This window comes from Rhincodon typus, chromosome 10 (assembly GCF_021869965.1).
Source record: "Rhincodon typus isolate 14 chromosome 10, sRhiTyp1.1, whole genome shotgun sequence".
NCBI lineage: Eukaryota > Metazoa > Chordata > Chondrichthyes > Orectolobiformes > Rhincodontidae > Rhincodon > Rhincodon typus.
Window position 1 is genome coordinate 55,591,534 of NC_063341.1, and position 24,097 is coordinate 55,615,630.

A 24,097-nucleotide genomic window follows, 5' to 3' on the forward strand; every position below is an offset into this window, starting at 1 on the left:
TTAATACTTCTTCCCTTGGTCTAGCAGTTTGATCACATCAGCACTATGTGAGCATTTATACAGTGCATAAACCAGTGAAGCAGATCAAAAACAGTATTGATGTATATGGAGAGAATTGGGTTTTGCCAAAATGTGCATCTCTGTTCGTAAATTTAATCTTCTTAAAGTACTTTACTGAATGAGTTATATCTGGATTAAAACAAATATTCCCTGTACTGCATCCCAATTTATTATTTTTGAGGATGGAGCAGGCATGATAAAAAAAATGCACGTCTGGTAACAAAACCCTTTACCATGACAAAATACTTTTGGTACAGTGTTTATGGTCTTTACACTTCTGAACCAATTAACTTCGCACCGTGTCTGTATTTTGCACAGATGCTTGCAACTGTCTTGTGATTTGGGGCTTAATGAAGTTACAGTCAGACAGTGCTTTTGTTGTCAAATTTCAAAGTTCTGCTTAAAAAACATTTGTATAGAATAAGTTCTGCCTCATGTGCACTTTGCTCTCAAAAAACAGCAGGAGATTTAAAAGATCACTGTTCAAATAACATAAACTGTAAAAATGAAGGTGACTGCAGTTCATACAGAAAGGTAGATTAATGTAGTTTGCAGCATTGGTTGTTCAAACTTAACCACAAGTTTCTGCTGGTGGACAGTTCAGGAGACTTTGCCATGACATTGTACAGTAAGGGTAGTTTTGCACTCAGAGCTCAAGCCAGTTCTATGATGATGAGCCCAAGTCCCGGGGAAGGTTCAGTTGTATTGCCTCAGCGCCAGCTGTATACTTGGCTCCGGGATTGTTGGCATCCATTGTAAATAGTTTGCATGTCTTTGAGTTTTCATGGACTGGGGTGGATTTCTTAGAAGACACTGGTGAGTTTGTGGGGCTGAGCTGGACTGCAGTCGTGTCTTGCACTGTATGCTCACTGGTCTCAATCTCAAATGTGGCATGGCCTGGCTTAATGATGCCAATGTTGGATCCAGGTTTGGACTTCCTCTGGCCGTGAGCTGGAGGTCTCCGACTGCAGATGCAACAGGCTGCGAAGAAGGCGAAGGCAACCACCAGCAAGATGGGCCCAATGATGATAGGGGGATTGTTCACTGGTAAGAAGGTACCAAATGCAAAGGCTCCTACAAGAGTTATGTTAATTCCTGCCAACATGATGCAGAGGCCACAGGCACAACAAAGAGCTGGAGATGGAAGACCCTGAGGCCTTGTCTTCTTCTGTCCAGGCTTCTGAGGTACGGCAGTGTTAGTCTTCTCAGTGAACATCATACTTTTGATTGTGAGTGTGCTAAACCATTCCCACTCCAAGTCACACGTTAAAATGGCGTTTAATTGCCTTAGCTGTGAAAACAGAAAGCATATGCATCAGCTAATTAACAGATCCAGGCTCATCTGAACTGAAAGCTGTTCAATTTACAATCATCGGAAACAGGGTACATTCTGTCAACCCCCCATGTTTATTAAGTATACTTATAAAAACTTAGATATGATCAAAAATAAAGTTCTTTGATGCACATTGAAAAAGAAAGTAAATATAAATGTTGGAAGAAAAGTAATTGAAGAATAGTGACAGAAAGATGAATTGATTAATAAGAAGATTTAAGCTCAGGGAATGTGTGGTGAAAGACCAAATTCCCAAAATCGTGAACTACAGCATGATACGTGTGATAGGCCGTGGAGAATCACTAATTAATCTCTCTGTGGAACTCAGTATGAGTTCCTTTGGTAACGGGTAATGGCCTGCCCAGTAGGATCTCATCACCTGAGCCCTTTGAAAAGCAGACCCTTTGGTCATTTCTGCCAGCTCTCTGCCCCGCTTCCACAATTACATTCAAGCCCGGATGTCATTAGAGAGTGTGCACATGGTTTCCATCAATTCTTGAAGCCTTTAGAATGAGGTGGCCACCACAGCTGATACAGTACTTTATTTCTCCCTTCAACTCCATTTTGACTTAGTGGCCTCCCTTTCACCCCACTACCCCCACCCTCTCAGTTTTTGATGGTAGCATTGGCCTTAACAGGCTTTGCTTGCAAATATTCAATTGGCCACATGGGTGTTTTCCTGGTCATAGAAAGAAAAGGAAAAAGTACAATAATAAACTTTATTCATAAAAATGTCTTAATTTTCTGTCTCACTGTAAAAAGCAAAATAATAAATTGACCAGGGGTAATTTGGAGAAAAAGATTAAAACAGACATATGGACCCTCTTGTGGTGTCCCCACCTCTCAACCAGGAAGCCTGGGTTCAAGTCCCACCTGCTCCATTGGTGTATAATAATATCTCTGAACAGGATTAAAAAAGAATAGAATTAATCACAAGTGATTTGGGAAAGAATAAACAAAGCAGACCCATGGTCCCTAAAATAAAGGAAAGGCAGATGCCTCCCTAGCTTCTCTTCAGTTTTGCTGGTTTGCATGGGCTTTGCATATAACTTTCTATTTGGCAACATGGGTGATTTACTGGTGGTAGTTAATCATTAGAAAAGAACACCTCCAGATATAAAGAGAAAAAAGCAGACCCATTTTAGAGAGAACTGTTCTCTGCAGGAGTTAGAGTGCTTTATCTCCCCATCCAACTCCTTGGTAAAAGAAAATTTGGCTGTGTGTGATAGCACTTCCAGGTATTAAAAAATGGACCCTATCCATTTTGATTTTGTCCCTTCCCGCTCTCCCTACCTCCCCCTCATCTTCTCATGGTTTACATTGTTCTAAAGGGCTTTGCATGTAAATATTCAATTAGCTACATGGTTGATTTACTGGTGATGTTTACTAGTTAAACAAAAATCAGGAAACAAATAAAGGAAGGGTCACCGGACCCGAAACATTAACTCTGTTTTTTCCTTCACAGATGCTGCCAGACCAGTTGAGCTTTTCTAGCAACTTGGTTTTGTTATTAAATTGGCCACATTGGTAATTTACTGATGGGGGACAAAAAGATAAAGCAGGCCCAGGCGTGAGTCTACAGACCTACCTGTCCCATTCTGGGACGAGCCTATGTATGCTACGACTAGTGGCTCCATTTTGGCATTCAACAATAAATTATGTTCCTTTTTCTGTTCGGGCTTCCTGAGTCATCACATTGGCAATGAGAGTCAAGAAAAGCTTTCGACCCAGTAGGATAGTGTTGGAAATTGGAACCTTCTGACATGGGTGAGAAGGATTAGCACATGTACGCCAAAATGAGATACTATTTTTTGGGCAAATGGGGTAGAAATGGTTCTCTGACAAAAATTCATTCTCCTGACCACTTGTGGAGCCCCAACTTTCAGCATTGTAAAAGGTTTAACCTACCCTGCAACTCTGTAGTCAAAATCATCTGGCAAACTCATAAATAGGGTAGCAGACAATTATGACCATCCGTTATATTGCCGGTTTAAAACAGCAAATAGATGTCCTGGGGAACCAGTCACTGAATTCTTGATGAGACTGTGGAAATTGGTGGAACACTGAGAGTGTGGGTCAGCACTTCAGGAAAGATTAAGCGATTGGTTAGTTTGTGGAATTAATAATATTGCAACCCAAAGAAAGTTACTGACTGAACCAGATCTGGACTGCAACAAAGCCATAGAACTGGCCCTTTCCCACAAAAATGCACAGCAAAGTCTGAAAAGAATCAGGATCCATAGACAGTACCATCCTCAGCCTTGAGTATTCCTTTACCAGAGAGCTGAGTTCCCAGCAGATAATTCTCGAGGCTCCTGTTGGTTGTTAAGGAAGTGGATTGGAGTCGGAGGCTGCAAGTTTCCAGACTGGGTGAAAAGTTTATCCGCAATACTGTGAGGAGCAAGACTGTCTATGCCGCACTCATAGTCACAGGATTCACTCCAGACAAGGCTATGGAAACAGGCGAAACGCGTATCTCCCAGGACAAAGGGCAAAGTCACCTCAAGACAGAGCTTTGCAAATAAATCAGCCTGAGGATGAGGAATTGATACAGCTAAATTACATCACAGCTCCCAAAGTGGTCCCAACTAACACTAAACTTCAGACAAATGGTCATCCGCTAGACATGGAGGTAGACACCACAGATTGCTGCATCTATTGTTGAGGAGCAAACCTTTCGGAAACTCTGGAGGATCTTGCCATTAAGCCTGCTAGATTGGTCACGTGCACTGGGGAACCCTTATGTATTATCGGATCATTGCAATCCCAGTTATGCAGGGGCAACAGACAGTCCTACTCACTTTAATGGTGGTGCAAGAGCCAGGTCTCAACCTTTTAGGAAAGGACTGGCTGCAGAAAATCCACTTAGATTGGTAGGAGGTCTTTAAAAGGGGTGGTGGAAATCTATATGAAGTCATTGGGAAGTATCCCAAAGTGTTCCAAGAGGGCCTCAAAAAGATAAAAAGGTGCCAGGGCCAAATCTATGTAGAGCCAGAGGCCTGATCTAAATACTTCAAAACATGATCAGCCCCCAATACACTATGTGCCAAAGTAGGGGCTGAATTGGAACTTCTAGAGGAACTTGGCATCATATGCCGGGTGCAATTTGCTGAATGGGCCATGCCAATAGTTCCAGTTTTAAAACCTGATCCATCTCTGTGGGGTCATGAGTTGACAGATTTTGCTGCTTAGACATATACCTTTTGCAATGCATAGAAGACTTGAGTGAAAAGCTGGGTGGGGGTCATATATTTTCTAAGTTGAATATGAGTTATGCCTGGATCTTGAGGTGCCTTCCAAGAAGTATGTTACCATAAATACACTCAAAGGACTGTGTGAGTACCCTCACTTGTCCTTTGGAGTATCTTTGGCTTGCACCATCTTTCAAAGTATAATGGAGAGCATCCTCCAAGTATTAACATGTCATTTGGATTTGAATGATGTGATAATATCTATGCTTATAATAAAATTGTATATCAGTAACCTTAATCATTACATTGAACCCAAACTTCCATGGGGTTTGGGGTGAGAGGAAGGGTCAGTGGAGGTGAACTCTGCTGGTCTATCTCTGTAGATCCCCCAGGGAAACAAGAGAGATCAAGGTGCATCCATCATTGAGGTCAATGCTTGTTCAAAGGACCTGAGCTGAAACGTCAACTTTCCTACTCCTCTGATGCTGCCTGATCTGCTGTGTTCCTCCAGCTCCCACTCAGCTCCGCTGCCGAAATGAAGAACTTACCTTCCCGGCAGCCCTCTGGTCCTCGCTCTCACCGCTCCCGCTGCTGCTGCAAAAATTGAGGCGAGGTCCTGGAGGACTGGAGAATTGCTAATGTTGTCCCCTTGTTTAAGAAGCGTAGCAAGGATAATCCAGGTAATTATAGACCGGTGAGCCTTACGTCAGTGGTGGGGCAGCTGGCGGAGAAAATACTGAGGGATAGGATCCATTTACATTTGGAAGAAAATGGGCTTATTAGTGATAGGCAGCATGGTTTTGTGCAGGGAAGGTCAAAGACCTAGATGGGTCTAGGCCCGAAACGTCAGCCTTCCTGCTCCTCTGATGCTGATTGGCCTGCTGTGTTCATCCAGCTCTACACCTTGTTATCTCACAATAGGATATTTAGTGCTATAGTATTGCAATACAGCATAAATTCTGCCTCAGTTCATTGTGTGGCGTTCCCAGTGAATGGATTTTAAGCTTCTCATCCTACTTTACTGGCGAAACTTTTCCAGATGGAAATTTCATTCTACATCCTCATTTTCCATCACTCCAGTGAGCCTTCTTTTCTCATATTTTCTTCACTATACCATCAAAAGTTGATATTTCAGCCATCATGCTCCTACCCTCATCTTCCAAAATCACTTCCCTTTGTGGTCTCTACTGCTGTATTCATATGCTTCCTACAATCTTGTTTATTTGAAAATATATCACTGGGGAATCAGGAACACCACGAATCCTTTTCCTCCCTACAAAGTCCATTTATCATCCTATGTAACGATCACCAGTATTAATTGTAATGAACTGTTCTCTTCCATGAGAAGCACTCGATTTTGTTTTCTGATCTCAGCCAATGCTGCTAGGGAAGGCATCAAGAGAAGGTGGCAGACACAATAAGAAGGCAGGTCATGTCCACAGAATAATGGAAATAAGATCAGATGTCCATTTCAATCTGGCCAGCTCAAGTATGAGATCAATAGGAGCACAAGCACAAATTCCCCATTGACCTATTCAGCTGAGCAAAGCTGCTTGCAGCAGAGAGATTGAAACTAAGGAAATCCAATAACTAAACTAATATAAGTAACTGTATCATATTAGCCCAGGAGCCCAAATAAAGCCTTAGTTAAATCTCAGACTGAACACTGCACCCATTTCAGTCCTCTTGGATGGTAGGTTCTGTAAAACCTTTAGAAAAGGTGCAATGAAAAGTTATAAATATAGCATCCACTTTAATACACATTTGTTACCATATCTGATTATTTACTGTAGAAATGTAAAATCTCTCTGGGATTTCTTAAAGTCACAAACAATGGAGGAACTAAACTGTTTACATTTTGAAAAAATATTTCAGTTTGGTGCATTCATGAAGGTTCATGCCTATCAGTTTAAAGAAGAAGGTTAGATACCAGGAGTTCTTTCTTTCCTCAGACAATTGTGAACCTGGGGAGTGAGTTGTCTGATCATGCATCGAGGATGTATTTGCTGCAAGTCTTCAGAACAGAGCTAAATTAGTCCCTTGCTTAGGCTGAGATCATAGGACAAAATTTTTAAGGAACGCTTACTCTGATGAACAGGGCAGGGTCAGCGCAAATGTTATTGGGTTAGAATATGCGAAAGCTGAATGAACTAGCAGGACGTTTTGCCAAGAGATGCTGAGATTACATCTGAGACAGCAAAGGTGGAAACTGCTCAGCTTTAACTGTTGTCCAGGTCTCACCATGGTGGAGGAGTGCACTGAGGATACAAACTAGGTAGGTTTGCAATCTGATGTTCTTGGGTTGTTGCTTCACTGTCTTTCCAGCTTTTACAATTGGGTGTGTTGATTTCAGCATCACATGACTGATTGCTGGTGGTAGTGGAGCTGGCAAATAGGGGAACCTTGTTAACATTGATTGATGGTTTGACAACATGAACCATGACATCTATCTTCCCACTGCTGTTGTGTAAGAGATTCCTCTTTCTTTATCCTCATTGTGATTCTTAGACCTCAGAATTACAAGAACAAAGTGCACATGATAAAGAGGGTTTTGCTCAACTGTAAATTGCATGGTTTATTCAGTCAACAAAATCACATTACAAACTCCTTCATGACTTGATTGAAACTTACATCACCCACATGACTGGTCATTATCAGTGATGCTTGTAGGACTGAATCTGGAGATTACTGGTCACTGCTCAACTTCACCTGACTGCAGTTACCACACTTCAATATGGTCCTTTCTTATAGTGTCCAAATCACACTGTCATGCACCTGGCCCTCAGTTGAAGATGTAGTTAATAGCCTGCTGTTTGCCTGACATTTCACACATATTTAGCTTGGTCTTTCAGCCTCCTGAAACATGTAAGGATACTCCTGCAGTGCCAGAATTCACTCCATGTTGGGGATGAGGACACAGGCAGCCCAAACTGTATTGGCTCTCTCTGTCCTGTTATGGGCTTTCTTCACCTGCAATAAGAAAGAAATGAGGCAATGAGTGAGATTACAGTGAGTGGGATGGCTGTTAGTGCTGGTGCATATTGGAGAAAGAAATGTGGTGTTCTGATGGCCTGAGGAGGGTACATGGAGCATTATGCAAGGTTAGTGGTGTGAGAGGCTAAAGTGGAGGGAGGGCAAGTGATGGAAAATACAGCAGGCAACCGTGAGAATGGTACAGCAAGAGACTTGGTGGGTGATGGATGCAGTGGCAGAGATAGAGTGTGTGTGACCTGCAGAGAAAAGAGTGTGCACTTAATCTGCTAGGGCAAAGAAGGTCATTGAATTTTTTGTTGCATTTCTGGCCATTCCTCCACTGCCTGGAGACTGCATTGATCCAGGTGGTAACCTCAGACCAGGCTAGCAGCGTAAGGTGACACAGTTTCCTCTGCTGGACATCTGGGAAGGCTCAGTCTCCATCAGAGAATCATAGTGTTCTCTTGCCTTCTCTGACATCTTCTGACCCTGTGCACAGCTGAGCAGGGCTGCTTTGGAAGGCCAATGTTCATTTAGGTGCTCTGTGACATTTATGGAATGTGCAGACAAAAAGGCTGCTGGTGTTTCGGCAGATATCCTCTGCATGGTGAATTGTTCAGTGAACAGCACATGTTAAGATATATTGGAAATCGACATGAGAGGCGCCTTAATGGCGAAGTAGATGATCCATGTAGTGAGTTTGGTCAGAAACAGTGAGATAACTTGTTAGGCTTTGCAGAGACAAACTCTCAAAAAAATTCAACACATCTCAGACTTGGCCAAAACAATGTAAGATTCAGCCCTATGTGATTTCCTGCACAGTTATCAGCACTTTGCTTATAGTTTGTTCATGTTCAGCTGTTAATGTTCCTTCTATTCTTGATAAGAACTGATCATGGTTCTTAGAGAAGGCTGAAGCATTCGCAGCAATCTTCAGCCAGAAGTGCTGAGTGGATGATCCATCTCAGCCTCCTCCAGAGTGCCCAGCATCATGGAAACCAGTAATCAGCCAATTCCATTCACTCCACGTGATATCAAGAAATGGTTGGAGACACTGGATATTGCAAAGGCTATGGGCCCTGACAGCATTCCAGCAATAGTATTGAAACCTTGTGCTTTTGAACTTGCCACTCCACTAGCCAAGTTCTTCCATACAGTTATAACACTGGCATCTACCTGACAATGTGGAAAATTGCCCAGAAATGTCCTGTATACAAAAATCAGGACAAATCTAGTCTACTCGCAATCATCAGTAAAGCGACAATGCTATCAAGCACTTGCTCAGTAATAACCTACGCACTGACATGCAGTTTGGGCTCTGCCAGGGCCACTCAGCTCCTGACCTCATTTCAGCTTTGGTTAAAACATAGACAAAAGAGCTGAATTCCCGAAGTGAGGTGAGAGTAACAGTCCTTGAAATCAAGGTCGCATTTGTGTAGCATCAAGGAGCCCTAGCAAAACTGGAATCAATGGGTATCAGGGAACAACTGGAGTCATATCTGATATATAGAAAGATGGTTGTGGTTGTTGGAGGTGAGTCATCTCAGCTCCAGGACATCTCTGCAGGAGTTCCTCAGGGTTATGTCCTAGGCCCAACCATCTTCAGCTACTTTGTAAATGACCTCTCCCCTTCATAAGGTCAGAAGTAGGAATGTTTACCAATGATTGAACAATGTTCGGCACCATTTGCAAAGCCTCAGATACTGAAGAAGTCCTTGTTCAAATGCAACAAGATCTGGACAATATCCAGGCTTGGGCCTATAAAATGGTTAGTAACATTCATGCCACACAAATGCCAGGCAATGACCAGTAAGTGACAATCTAATTGCCACCCCTTGTCATTCAATGGTTACCATCACTGAATACTCCACTATCAACATCCTTGGGGTTACTGTTGACTAGAATTCAACTGGACTTGCCACATAAATACAGTGGCTACAAGAGGCTACTCACCTCCTGACTCCCTACATCTTGTTAACCATTTGCAAGGCACAAGTCAAGAATGCAATGGAATATTTCCCAACTTGCCTGATGGGTGCAGCTCCAACAATAATCAACAAGCTTGATACCATCCAGGACAAAGCAGCCAGCTTGATTAGCACCACATCCACAAGCATCCACTCCCTCCACCACTAACAATCAGTAGCAGCAGTGTGTACTATTTACAAAATGCACTGCAGAAATTCAGATAGCACCTTCTGAACTCATGGCCGCTTCTATCCAGAAGGACAAGAGCAGCAGATACATAGGAATGCCACCATCTGCAAGTTCACCTCCAGGCCACTCACCATCCTGACTTGGGAATATATTGCTGTTCCTTTGCTGTCACTGGGTCAGAATCCTGGAATTTCCTCCCTAACAGCATTGCGGGTCAATTAACAGTAGCGATTCAAGTAGGCAGCTCACACCACCTTCTCAAGGGCAAGTAGAGATGGGCAACAAATACTGGCCAGCCAGCGATGCCCACATCTCACAAGTGCATAATAAGAAACATTGCAGTTAACCTGAAGTATTGTTCAGTTATCAACGTTTTCCAAAAAGAGTCAGAATTTCAATTAGTTCATTGTTTCTGAACTTCAAGGTTAACCGTCTCATCCTCAAATGGTCAAAGTCTTTACCATTTTCAGAGAGCCTGTCCATTTTCACTCCTTTATGTATCACCATGATGCTTCATAGCACAATCACATGGATCTTGCAGCAGTAATTATAGAAAAGTTTTTATCGTTCACCAACATTACAGTGTAAAACTGACAACAACTTTAAGAGTCAGCATTTGTGCAGTTAAACATGAAAATCACAAACTTATTGTCAGTGATTCGATGTCTCTCCAAAGGATGTTCTATTGAAGTCTCCCCCAAAAAATACACTCAATTGGAAATCACTAGAATTTTTAAAAACCTGAATACTTGTAATGTTTGTCTAATTTTTAAAATTTAAATCTTATCAAATGAGATGTAACTGGGTTTTTAATAATAATGTAAATCATGACATCAAGTCTCACAAATAAGAATAAAGCAAAGAACGTTGGATGCTGGGGACTCTGAAACAAACAGAAACTGAAATTTCTGGAGAAACTCAGTACCTTTGTCAACATCTGTGAAGAGAAAACAGTTGATGTTTTGAGTCCAGTAACCCTTCTCCAGAACTGACTTTACAAACAGTTGTGCACATGCACTTGACTCACAATAAATCCACCATATAGTCATAGTCATAGAGTCATAAATTTATACAGCATGGAAACAGACCCTTTGGCCCAACTAGTCCACACCAGCCATGTTCCCAAACTAAACTAGTCCCACTTGCCTGGATTTGGCCCAAATCCCTCCAAACCTTTACTATTCATGGACTTATCCAAATGTCTTTTAAATGTTGTAACCATACCTCCATGCACCACTTCCTCTGGCAGTTCATTCCACTCTCTGTATAAAAAAGTTGCTCCCCATGTCCCTTTTAAACCTGTCTCCTCTCACCTTAAAGATATGTCCCCTAGTTTTGAACTTCCCCAACCTAGGTAAAAGACCCATGCTATTCGCTTTATCTATGCCCTTCATCATTTCATAAACCGCTATAAGGTCACCCCTCAACCTTCTACGCTTCAGTGAAAAAAGTCCTAGGCTAACCAGCCTATTTTTATCACTCAAACCCTCCGTTCCCTACAACATCCTGGTAAATCTTTTCTGAACCCTTTCCAATTTGATAAAATCCTTCCTAAAGCAGGGCGACCAGAAATGCTTACAGTACTCCAGAAGAGGCCTCACCAACATCCTGTACAACCTTAACATGACGTCCTGACTTCAATGTTCAAAGGTCTGAGCAATGAAGGCAAGTGTGCTAAATATCTTCTTAACCACCCTGTCTACCTGTGACAAAAATTTCAAAGAATTGTGTACCTGAACCCTTAGGTCTCCTTGTTCTACAACACTACCCAGGGCACTACCATCAATTGTACAAGTCCTGCCCTTGTTTATTTTATCAAAATGCAAAACCTCACATTTATCCAAATTAAACTCTGTCTGCCATACCTCAGCCCATTGACCCAATTAGAGTCATAGAGTTATACAACATGAAAATAGACCCTTTGGTCCAACAAGTCCTCGTTGACCATGTTCACAAACTAAACTAGTCCCACCCACCTGCGCTTGGCCCATGTCCCTCCAAACTTTTCCTATTCATGTACTTATCCAAATGCATTTTAAATGTTGTAACTGTACCTGCATCCACCACTTCTTCAGGCAGTTCATTCCAGACATGAACCACTCTCTGTGTAAAAAAGTTGCCCTGATGTCCTTTTTAAACCTGTCTCCTCTCACCTTAAAAATATGTTCCCTAGTTTTGAACTCCCCCATCCTAGGCGAAAAATCCCTTGCTATTCACCCTAGCCGTGTCCCTCATAATTTTATATACCTCAACCTCCTGTGCTCTAGTCAATAAAGTCCCAGTTTTTCCAGATTATTTTTATATCTCAAAACCTGCATTCCCGGCAGCATCCTGGTAAATCTTTTCTGAACCCTTTCCGGTTTAATAATATCCTTTCATTAACAGGGCAATCAGAACTGCACACAGTGCTCAAAGATCTCTTTATAAACTTAGATAACCTTTTTCACTGCCTATTGTACCATCAATTTTGCTGACATCTGCAAACTTACTGACCATGCCTCCTATATTTTCATCCAAATTATTTCTATAAATGACAAACAAAAATGGACCCAGTATCGATCCCTGTGGCACACCACTGGTCCCAGGCCTTCAGTCCAAAAAACAACACTCCACCACCATTCTTTGTCTTCTACCGTGAAGCCAATTGTGCATCCAACTGGCAAGCTCACCCTGAATCTCATGTAATCTAACTTTAGTAATTAGTTGGAACCTTGTCAAAGGCTTTACTGAAGTTCACGTAAACAACGTCTACTGCTCTACCCTCATGAATTCTTTTGGTTACTTCCTCAAGAAACTCAACCAAGTTTGTGAGACATGATTTCCCTCACACAAAACCATGCTGACTATCCATAATCAATCCTTGCCTTTCCAAATGCATGTAATTCCTATCTTTCAGAAAGTGTATAACATCACTAACGTACTATTGCCAGCCAATGTCAGTTGCATCTGCACAAATGGTGATATGGCTTGCTCAGACAGACACTCTCTCTGGTGTGTCCTGTACACTGCTGGTGCCCTACCATTATTGTTCTGAGCCCTCACCTACTGTCTGCATTGATCGGTTTTCTCCATTGCTCCAACCCAGGCTTTCTCCTGAGCTGAGTCATCTGTCCACCTCTGGTCCACTCTGTCTTTTGCCCCAAGCACTCACCAGACCTCTCCACAGCCGTCGCCAGCTCTCTCCCAAGCTCTCCCCTCACCGGCACTCTCATGAATCCTTGCCACAGAGTGCATGTATCAGCCACCATTGAGAGCTACAGTCTATCTAGTAGTAGTGATAATCAGTTATTACAAGGTGCCAAAATTACTCTGCAACTCACTACATGCAGAGAAATCATGGTATCTTTCACAGCATATTCAGATTTTTTTAAGGTGTTAATGTGAGAAATTATGTAGCGAAAGCACTTGTGAACATGTTTGCAACCTGAGACATTACATGTAGCAAACTGTAGCACTGTAAGCAGAATTTGCTCACTACCGCTGGGCTAATTTTTAATTGAGGATAACAAGGTACTTGGCTCAACAACGAATTCTATAAACCTGCTTTAGTCCTTCTACACATTTGTTGTCTTTTAATAACCAGAACACATGCTGTAGGTAGTCTCAAAATTCCATTAGGGACAGAGTTCCAGGATTTTCAGTCAATGACACTGAAGGAACAGTGACTATATTTCCAAGTCAACATGGCGTGTGGCGTGGTGGGAATTACAGCTGGTGGTGTTCCCTTGTATCTGTTGCCCTTGACCTTTCAGATGCTAGTCACTGTGGATTTGGAAAGTGTTTTTGAGGGAGTTTTGGTGAATTTATCTTCCGAACCCACAACCACTTCCACCTAGGAGGTCTGGCAGCATCTGTGGAGAGCAATCAGAGTTAACACTTCTAGTACCGTGATCATTCTGAAGAAGGGTCACAGGGCTCAAAACATTAACTCAATTTTCTCTCCACAGATGCTGCTGAGTTTCTTCAGCAATTTCTGTTTTCGTTTGATCTCTAGCATCTCCATTTCTTCATTTTTTTATCCATCTAGAAGGACAAGATATTTGGTGGAAATCAAGCAGTTGGAAGGTGTCAAAGAGCTTTGATGAATTGTGCACCGTGTAGATAGAAACATACAAACATAGAAACATAGAAGATAGGAGCAGGAGGAGACCGTTCGGCCCTTCAAACCTGCTCTGCTAATCTTCACGATCATGGCTGCTTGTCCAACTCAATAGCCTAATTCTGCTTTCTCGCCATAACCTTTGATCTCATTCACCCCAAGTGATATATCTAGTCACCTTTCGAATACATTCAATGATTTGGCATTATCTACTACCTGTGGTAATGAATTCCACAGGCTCACCACTTTTGGGTGAAGAAATGTCTCCTCATCTCCGTCCTAAGTTGTCTTCCCTGAATCCTCATACTGTGACCCCTGGTTCTGGACACACCCATCATCAGAAACATCTTCCCTGTAATTACACAGTCTAGTCCTGTTAGAATTTTATAAGTCTCCATGAGATCCCTCCTCATTTGTCTGACTCTAGCAAAAACAGTTCCAACCAAGTCAATCTCTCCTCATATGTCAGACCCGCCATCCCTGGAATGTCCTGGTAAACCTTTGCTGCACTCCCTCGAGGGCAAGAGCATCCTTCCTCAGAACAGGAGACCAAAATTGCACACAATATTCCAGTTGTGGTCTCACCAAAGGCTGGTATAACTGCAACAACACAGCCCTGCTCCTGTACTCGAAACCTCTAGTAATGAAGGCCAACATACCATTTGCCTTCTTTACTGACTGCTACACCTGCATGTTTACTTTCAGTGACTGGTGCACAAGGAGACCCAGGTCCCACTGCACACTCCCCTCTCCCAATTTACAGCCATTCAGGTAGTAATCTGTCTTCTTGTTTTTACTTCTGAAGTGAATAACTTCACATTCATCCAAATTATATTGCATCTGCCATTGATTTGCCCACTCACCCAACCTGTCGAGATCATACACACTGAGTGTCAATGATGGAGGGAGTGAATGTTTAAAATGGTGGATGAAGTGACAATCAAGCTAGCCGCTTTGTCCTGCATGGTTTTGAACTTCTTGAATGTTGCTGGTGTTGCATCCATCCAGGCAAGTAGGGAATATTTCATCTCATTGTCACATTCTTTGCTTGTACCTTGTAAATATGTGAACAGGTTGGAGGATTCAGTAGGTGAGTCATCTTACAGAATCACCAGCATCTGAGCTGGTCTTGCCATCTCAGTTTTTACATAACTAGTTCGGTTCAGTTTCTGATCAATGGTAATATCCAGAACGTTGATAGTGGGGATTCAGTGATAAAACATCAAGGACCAATACTTAGATTCTCTCATTGGAGATGATCATTGCCTGGCACTTGTCTGGCATGAGTGTAACTTTCCATTTATCAGCCAAGCTGTATACTGTCAAGATCTTGCTGCATAAGAACACAGACTGCTTCAGTATCTGAGGAGTAGCAAATGGTGCTGAATGTCATTGCTGATGGACACCTAGAGATCCACTTGGCTCGGCATGAGATTTAAATTGATATGAGGAAAATGGAAATTCATGCCCCAATAATTGCTTGATCTCTGTGGGCAGCTTTTGACCAGGTCTGCAGTGTGTATCAGCACTTCATTGCTGACTCTGAAATCGAGTGCTCGTAAGTCAGGCTCACATCTGTGATACCACATGGTGAATTTCAATTCAGCTATGTTACAAAGGAGAAAGAAGAAATAATCACCTATGAGAGAGGATGTAACACTGAGGACTGCATCAAAAAAGATACCTTTTAATCAGAATAGTTGCATGTTGGGAACATATGTCTTGTCTCTCTCTCGTGGCCAGAAATATTATGAACTCAAAGAGAAAATGCAAATGATTTTTGAAAGGTACACTTGATGGAACTCCACTTTTTAAAATTAATCATTGATTAATTATCTTTGTGGTTAAAGTTTCATTGATGTAAACTAGACTACTTCAAAGAGCTATTGTATATTATTATAAATTAGCTGAAGCAAAACCATAATCCAGACTGACAGTAAAAGAATACCTTCTATTATTTGATATTTATGACTTTCAATCCATTGAGCTTGTCCAAACTCAGTTCCTGGCATGCTCAAAAATCCACAATATAAAACTGCGCACTGTTAAATATTTGGCTTCCTGTTTAAGTGTTTCTTGCTGAGATTAAAGGGAAATGTTTGCAAGCCTCCTGTTGTAAGAGATACCTGTAGCTGACACCTTGTAGTAAACGGTAGTTGTGCTAAATTTCCACCTTAAAGATGTATAAAGATCTTGTCATTATCCCCCTTCTAGTACTAGTTGAAGGCACCCTAAACTGCAAAGGTGACCACGTAGATGTCTTGGAAGAAGAGACACACTCTTGAGTAGCAAGAATGGTTTATTACATGGTAGGAGGATAGCACTTTAGAATAGTATAAGACTAGGTAACGACCCTAACACTTAGTCAGAGATATTATTATCTTCTATAAGGTAGAAGTCAAGTCTAAACTACATGGGTACAGACTACATAGATTAACTGCAAACTGGAGATGGCTGAAGCATACTGCAGACTGGTTGGCTCTTTCCAGAGATTGCAACTTATGTATCAGTGGACAGAATCATATAAACATTCCTCAATTAACCCTTTCAGACAGTTTACAACATTGTATAACTGCTTTTACATTTGATAAGAATATGGAGTGGAGGATTGGATATAGAAGCCATTTTATTCTTCCTAATTTTCTGATTTCTATAAATTGTGGGCCAAACACTCAACAGTTTTAAAGCTATTAAACTCTTGAAAGGAATAGGGGGGTGAGTCACAGATTATTCAATTCCTTTTGTCAAACTTTTATGACTTCCAGGAGAAGGTATCACTGTACATAAAGGGAGAGAGATTTGTGTTATGACAATTCTATTACATAGACTTGCCTTGATTTCCTCAAGGGCTAGAATTGAGGAAAACCATGCAGATTGCGAAGGTAGTGGCCTGTGGCATTGCATGAGCCAAGGAATTGAGCTAAGCCTGCTTAGCATTACTATGCAAACACATTTCTCTACAGAACGTTTTTCTATTTTCTAAGCATAAATTACAAATACATAAAATGAATGATTAATGCAAAGATTCTCAGAACAGAATTAATTGTAAATTTATTTGTTGCAAACTTGAGGAAAAGAGATGTAAAACAACCATTATGCAATTATTAATCATTTGAGGTCAATGATGTCAAAGGACTTTTGTGAGCTGTGAGGTCTGGAATTTCCTCCTAAACTTGTCAATCTCTCTCATCTCCTCTAGCACTCTTGCTTACAACCTATCCCTTTGAATAAGCTTTTGGTCGTTGGTCTTGTTGGCTCCTTCTTAGCTCACTGCTCAGTGTCAATTTTTGTCTCAATATGCACTTGTAAAGTGCCTTGGAAGTTTTTTAATCATATTAAAAACATCTATATTAAGGTGTTTTGCTGTAACAGATTAACAACTTCAAAATAAAAAGTAATGATTATTTTCTGGGGTTGGAATTAAACCGACAAGACTGATCCCTAGTCCTGAACATCTACATCTTAGTCTTAGCAGGAATATTGGGGTTTCATTGGAGGTAGCATTTTGATGTAGAAAATGCAGACACCAGATATTTAATCACTGCAAATAGACTCTAGAAGAACACATATGTAACAATAAAGGATCTGAATGATGTGTGCCAAACCAGAATCGAGAGTGTGAATGGAAAAAATGTACATTGAATTTGTAGTACAAGAGAAGCTCACAATTCATAGCATTATCCCAGATTGATGTCTGTTTCCCTGAGCAAGCCACAATTTCTTACACCTCGATGTTATGAAAATTGAAGCTATCAGCTTTGACCCACATGACAAACTCAGATCCCTTGCCACCAATGCATCTCTTCACTTTGCTTGAGTTCTCAATTTTACTACACTCTTTGACCTTGGAAAGGATTTGAAAATGAACCCATGATAAAGACCAGTTATTTCCACCTTAGCAATAGCATCTGCCTTTGCCGTATTTTAAACCATCTAACGCTGTTATAAATGATTTTGTCATCTTTTTGATCTATATGCTTCAATATTCTCTTTGAGAACTTTCAACTAGGCATCCTTCAGAAACTTTTATTTCTCCAACAATGATATGCACATCATGTCGCACATTTAGTCCCATTCACTTTTCACCCATATACTTGATGACCGACACTGACTTCCCAACTCCCGATCTTCAGCTTCCAAAACTGTGATTTCTAACAACCAGAAGGATGAGGGTAGCAGATGCAGGGGAACACCACCACTGATCCTGTCCAAGACACAAACTTTCCTGATGTGAAACTATATTGCTATTCCTTCATTGTTGCTGGGATAACGTCTCAGAATTCCTTTCCAAATAGCACGATGGTTGAATCTACACCACAGGGTTTACAACAGCTCAATTTACCTTTTAAATTACTATTAGGGATGGACTACAAATTCTGGTCTAATCAGTGATGCCTGCATACCATGAGTGTTGTGGGAGCTGCAGTCATCCAGGCAAAGGGGATGCATTCCATCACATTCCTGGTTTGTACCTTCTAAATGGTGGATAGGCTTTGAGGAGTCAGGAAGAGAGTTATTCCTAGCCATGAACTGCTCTTGTAGATGTTGTATTTATATGGCACATCCAGTGTATGAAACATTCAGTTTCTAGTCAATGGTAAGCCCCACGATGTTGATTCTGGAGGAATTGAGTGATGGTAATGACATTCAATGGCAAAGGGAGCAGTTAGATAATTTCTTATTGGAAATGGTCATTGCCTGGCATTTGTGTCACACAAATGTTGCTGGCTAATTTTCTGTCCAAGCCAGGATAATGTCCAGGTCTTGTTGCATTTGGACAGGTACTGCTTCAGTATCTGAGGAGTCATGGATGGTGCTGAACATTGTACAATCATTGGTGAACATTCCCACTTCTAACAGTTTGATGTAAGAAAGGTCATTGACGAAACAACTGAAGACAGTAAGGACATGACCTTAAAGAACTGCTGTCTTGGAGCTGAGATGACTAAAGTCTAACAACCACAACCATTTTTCTGTGCGCCTGGTATGATTCCAACCAGTGAAGAGTTTGCCACCTGATTCACATTGATTCCAGTTTTGATAGGGCACTTTGATGTCATACTCGGTCAAATGTGGTCTTGATGTCAAGGGATCAATCTTACCTCACCTCTGGAATTTAGCTCTTTTGTCCAAATTTGAACCCAGACTATAATGAAGTCAGGAACAGAGTGGTCCTGACAAAACCCAAACTGGGTGTCATTGAGCAGGTCATTGCTGAGCATGGAGATAGCAAGGACTGCCGATAACTGAGATAACACACAGTGTGGAGCTGGAGGAACACAGCAGGCCAGGCAGCATCAGACGAGAGGAAAGCTGACATTTCAGGTCGGGACCCATCTTCAGAAAATGAAGAAAGATCCCGACCCGAAACGCCAGCTTTTCTGCTCCATTGATGCTGCCTAGCCTGCTGTGCTCCTCCAGCTCCACACTGTGTTATTGCTAGGCATGGGTTTGCTTAGCTCAGTTGGCTGGATGGCTGGTTTGGAATGCAGAGCAATGCCAATACAGTGGGCTCAATTCCTGCATTGGCTAATATTACCATAGAGGATGTCCTTCTCAATCTCTCCCTTTGCCTGAGACATGATGACTTTCAGGCTACCAGGTCATTGCCAGTGATCTCTCTCTGTCATGAGAAAGCAGCCATATGGGCTGATAGGACTATGGCAGCTTTACTTTTATTGATGAGCAGGTGCTGCTTGATAACGCTGTTGATGACACCTCCAATTGCTTTACTGATGATCAAGAGTAAACTGAAGGGGGAGTTATTGACCAGGGTGGATTTGTTCTGCTTCTTGTGTACGGGATACATCCAGGCAATTTTCCACATTGTTAGGTAGATGCCAGTGTTGTAACTGTACTGAAAGAGCTTGGCTAATGGAATGGCAATTTGTGGAGCACAAGTCTTCAGTACATTGCTGGAATATTTTCACAACCTTTTCAGTATCCAATGCTACCAACCATTTCTTGATATCACATCGAGTGAATTGAATTGGCGGCAGACTGGCAGCTGTGATGCTGAGGACCTTTGGAGGAGAACAAGATGGATCATTTTACCTGGCAATCTAGATGAAGATTGTTGCAAATACTTCAGTCTTATCATTCACATTGGTGTGTTGGGTATTTTTTCCATCACTGAGGATGGGGATATTTGTGCAGCCTCCTCCTCCTCTAATGAGTTACTTAATTGTCAACCACCCTTTACGACTGGATGTGACAGGACTGCAGAACTTATATCTGGTCTGTTGGCTGTAGGATTGTTTAGTGCCATCAATTACTTGCTGCTTATGCTATTTGGCATGCAAATAGTCCTGTTTTGTAACTTCACCAGACTGACAGCATACTTTTAGGCGTGCCTGTTGCTGCTTCTGTCATGCCCTCCTGCATTCTCCATTGAACTAGGGTTGATTCAGTTGCTTGATGGTAATAGTTGAGTGGGGCTTGTGCTGGGCATGAAGTTGCAGTTCTGCTGGAGCACAGTTTTCCTGCTGATGATGACCCACAGTCTTGAGTTGCTAGAACCTGTTTGAAGTCTGTGCCATGTAGCATAGTGATAGCCCCACACAACACAATGGAGGGTATTCTCAATGTGAAGGCGGGACTTCATCTCCACAAGGACTGTGCAGTGGTCACTCTTACATACTGTCAGGGACAGACGCATCTATGCCAGGCAAATTGGTAAGGATGGGGTCAAGTATGTTTTTCCCTCGTGTTGGTTCCCTCACTGCCTGCCACAAACCCAGATTAGGACCCAGCCAGCTAGGTCAGTCATGCTGCTACCAAGCTACTTGATGATAGATATCGAAATCCCCACCCAGAGCAGATTCTGTGACCTTTCCACCCTCAGTTTTTCCCCCAAGTATAATTCAACTTGGAGGAGCACTGAATCTTCATCCAAAGGGAGACAGTATGTGGTCATCAGCAGGAGGTTTCCTTGCCCATGTTTAACCTGAGGCTTTGAGAATTCCAGGCAACTCCCTCCTGACAGTACCACTGCGCTGCCACCTGTTCTGGTCTTGTCCTGCTTGTGAGACAGGATATATCCAGGGATGGTGACGGTGGTGTCTGGGAAATTGAATATCTCAGGCATGACAAACCTGTGAGAAAGCTCTCCCAGTTCTGGCAGTCACCCCCAGATGTTAGTGAGGAGGATTTTAGGGTTGACATAGTTGTCTTTGCCATTGATGATTCCAGTTTCTAGGTCAATGCCAGGTAGGATGCCTGTCTGGTTTGTTTTGAGACTTTGTTACAACTGAGTGGTTAGGTTGCTAGGTTATGTTAGAGGGTAGTTAAGAGTCAACCACATTGCTGTAGATCTGAAGCCACATACAGCCTAGGCCAGGTAAGGGCAGTAATTTCCTTCGCTGAAGGGGATTAGTGAACCAGATGGGGTTTTCCAACAATCAGAAAAGATTTGCTGGTCATCATTAGATTTCAGTTTTTTAAAATTGAATTCAAATTCCACCAACTGCTATGGGGAATTCAAACCTGGGTTCCAGAATATTACCTGAGTTTCTGGATACATAGTTAAGCAATAATAACACTAAGCCATTGCCTCCAAGCTGTTGGGAGTGTGTTTACAGCTTATCAAACACCAGGAGGGAAATAGAAAACAATGAAAGTGAACAATTTAAAAGATTCAAACAGAAATTCAATTGGAGAAGAGCAGGATAGGCATACCTGGGGACAGATAGTGAATTAAACTCTCAAATAAAAGCAGTTGAAGATCTGAAATAAAAGCAGAAAATACTGGAGAAACTCAGCAAGTCTGCATCATCAGTGGAGACTGAAACAGAGTTAACAGTCTGACAAAGAGTCATCAGATCCAAAACATTAACTCTTTGTGTCTTGTCAAAAGCTGTCAAACCTGTTGCATTTCTCTAGCACTTCTGTATCCATGGTATTCTGCCTTGGTTACAGGGCTTCATTGCATGTGAAGTTGTGAACTGGAGAATTTAGGCTGAGTCAGTAATGTACTGACATAATTGAAGCTAGGAAACTAAAAGGCTAGTTTCCATTGAGACTGTTTTTGTAATAAATCCAATTCTGTACTAAAGCTGTCAATATAAGGAAAACACAAGCTATGAAGTTTCTATTTTCAAATAGTTCCACCTTGGTAAGAACTAAATTGAATACAAAATGTACTAAACGTGGACATGATACTTATGACAGAAAATCAATACTGCCATGTTTTTAATTTTTATTATGTTGACACCTTGTCTGAGAAATCTTTTTATATAGAGCTCAATTGAGAAGTTAGGCATATCACTCAATCTGACACTGATCTAAAATTTAAGTGTGCACTACTTATGCCAACAAATGAAGTGATTCAGTGGAAGTGAAATTCATTTGGGACAGGGACCCAGACCTTGCATCTGCCATCAATTAAATGCCCTGGTATTCAATTTCACTGAAATCAACAGACTCTTTCCATCCTTCATTCAATATTCTGGCTGATTTTTAATGTCATTTTATTTTACTGTTCTCTTATCCGTCTTTAATTCTTAAGACCTGCCTTCTTTGTTAGCCTGTTTGTAGCATGCTCATCTCTGAATCTCCAGGTTTAAGTCCCATTCCAGGACTTGAGCACAAAAATCAAGGCTGATCCTGAGGAGAACAGAAGAGTGCTCTGCTGGTGGAAGTGCTATCTTTCATATTAAACCCCATTAATAGCTCAGGTATATATAAAAGGTTCTATGGCAGTATTTTGAAGAGCAGTGGAGTTACTACTGGTGATCTGGTCAATATTTATTCCTGAATTAACATCATGAAAACAGATTATCTGATCATTAATAGTAGGAACTGTTTTTGTTAATACAGCTGTGGAATCTGCATCTTAGGAGCAGTAAGGCTGACGTTTCGGGCCTAGACCCTTCATCAGCATTTCTGATGAAAGGTCTAGGCCTGAAACATCAGCTTTCCTGCTCCTACGATGCTGCTTGGCCTGCTGTGTTCATCCAGCTCTACACCTTGTTAGCTGATCATTATCATCTTTCTGTTTGTGGGAGTTTGATAGTCACAAATTAGCATTTCCAACAATACAACAGTGTTCTGGAGTTCAAAAGTACTTCCTAAACTGTTAAATGCCTCATACATTCAATGGTTATGTAAGATCTATACAAATGGAACTCTTTTTAAATGTCTTCTGTCATCCTCCTTCATCTCTGATTCTCCATATTTCTTGTTATTGTGTTTTAAGTTATATTTCATTACTTCTGATACATTGTGAAAACAGCAAGTCCGTAACCAGCACAAGGCTTCCAAAATCAACAGAACCCCAAAGGCATTCTAAAGCTTCCTCTGGTATAAACTTCTATTCAATTACATAAATTTGGCAAGACTTTACTGTGAAGCCATGAACAAGATACAAATTCCAGAACCATACTTCTCACACATTGTTGATACCACAAAAAAAAGCTAATTTTCAATGGCTATTTCCCCACTGCGAGGAACAAACAGGTTGTTATCATATAATTTACACAACAAACTAGAAATATTTCATTCTGGAATTCAGTTCCATTGTTCACGTTTGAACTAAGGTTCTAATGAGATCAGGGGCTGAGTGGCCTCAGTGAAACAGATTGGGACAGGTAGTATGGAGGATGCGGGGAATGCTGCAGAAGGATTTGGACAGGTTAGGAGAGTGGGCAAAGAAGTGGCAGATGGAGTACAACGTGGGAAAGTGTGAGGTCATGCACTTTGGTAAGAAGAATAGAAGCATGGATTATTTTCTAAATGGGGAGAAAATTCAGAAGCCTGAAGTACAAAGAGACTTGAGAGTTCTAGTCCAGGATTCTCTCAGGTTCAGTCAGTAATTAGGAAGGCAAATGCAACTTTGGCATTTATTTTGAGAGGACTTGAATATAAAAGCGGGAATGTACTTCTGATGCTATATAAGGCTCTTGTCAGGCTACATTTGGTGTATTGTACACAGTTCTGGGCCCCATATCTCAAGAAAGATGTACTGGCCCTGGAGCAGATTCAGAAGAGGTTCACAAAAATGGTCCCAGGAATGAAAAGCTTAACATATGAGGAATGTTTGAGGACTCTGGATCTATACTCAATGGAGTTAAGAAGGATGAGGGGTGATCCAATTGAAACTTACAGAATACTGAATGGCCTGGACAGAGGATGTTGGGAAGATGTTTCCATTGGTAGGTGAGACTAGGACCTGAGGACACAGTATTAGAGTAAAGGGAAGACCTTTTAGAATGAAGATAAGGAGAAATTTCCTCAGCCAGAGAGTGGTCAATCTATGGAATTCACTGCCACAGAAGGTTGTGGAGG

General features: G+C 41.6%; 1 protein-coding gene across 1 annotated transcript in view; it reads right to left on the reverse strand.

Annotated features, from left to right (window-relative positions):
• Positions 1 to 251: 251 nt before the first annotated feature.
• Positions 252 to 24,097, reverse strand: part of tmem275a (transmembrane protein 275a) — a 52,104-nt gene continuing 28,258 nt past the window's right edge. Inside the window, exon 3 of the mRNA XM_048602359.1 lies at positions 252 to 1,351. Coding sequence (XP_048458316.1) covers positions 725 to 1,351 — 627 coding nt within the window. The 3' untranslated portion in view covers positions 252 to 724. The remainder of the gene's footprint in view (positions 1,352 to 24,097) is intronic.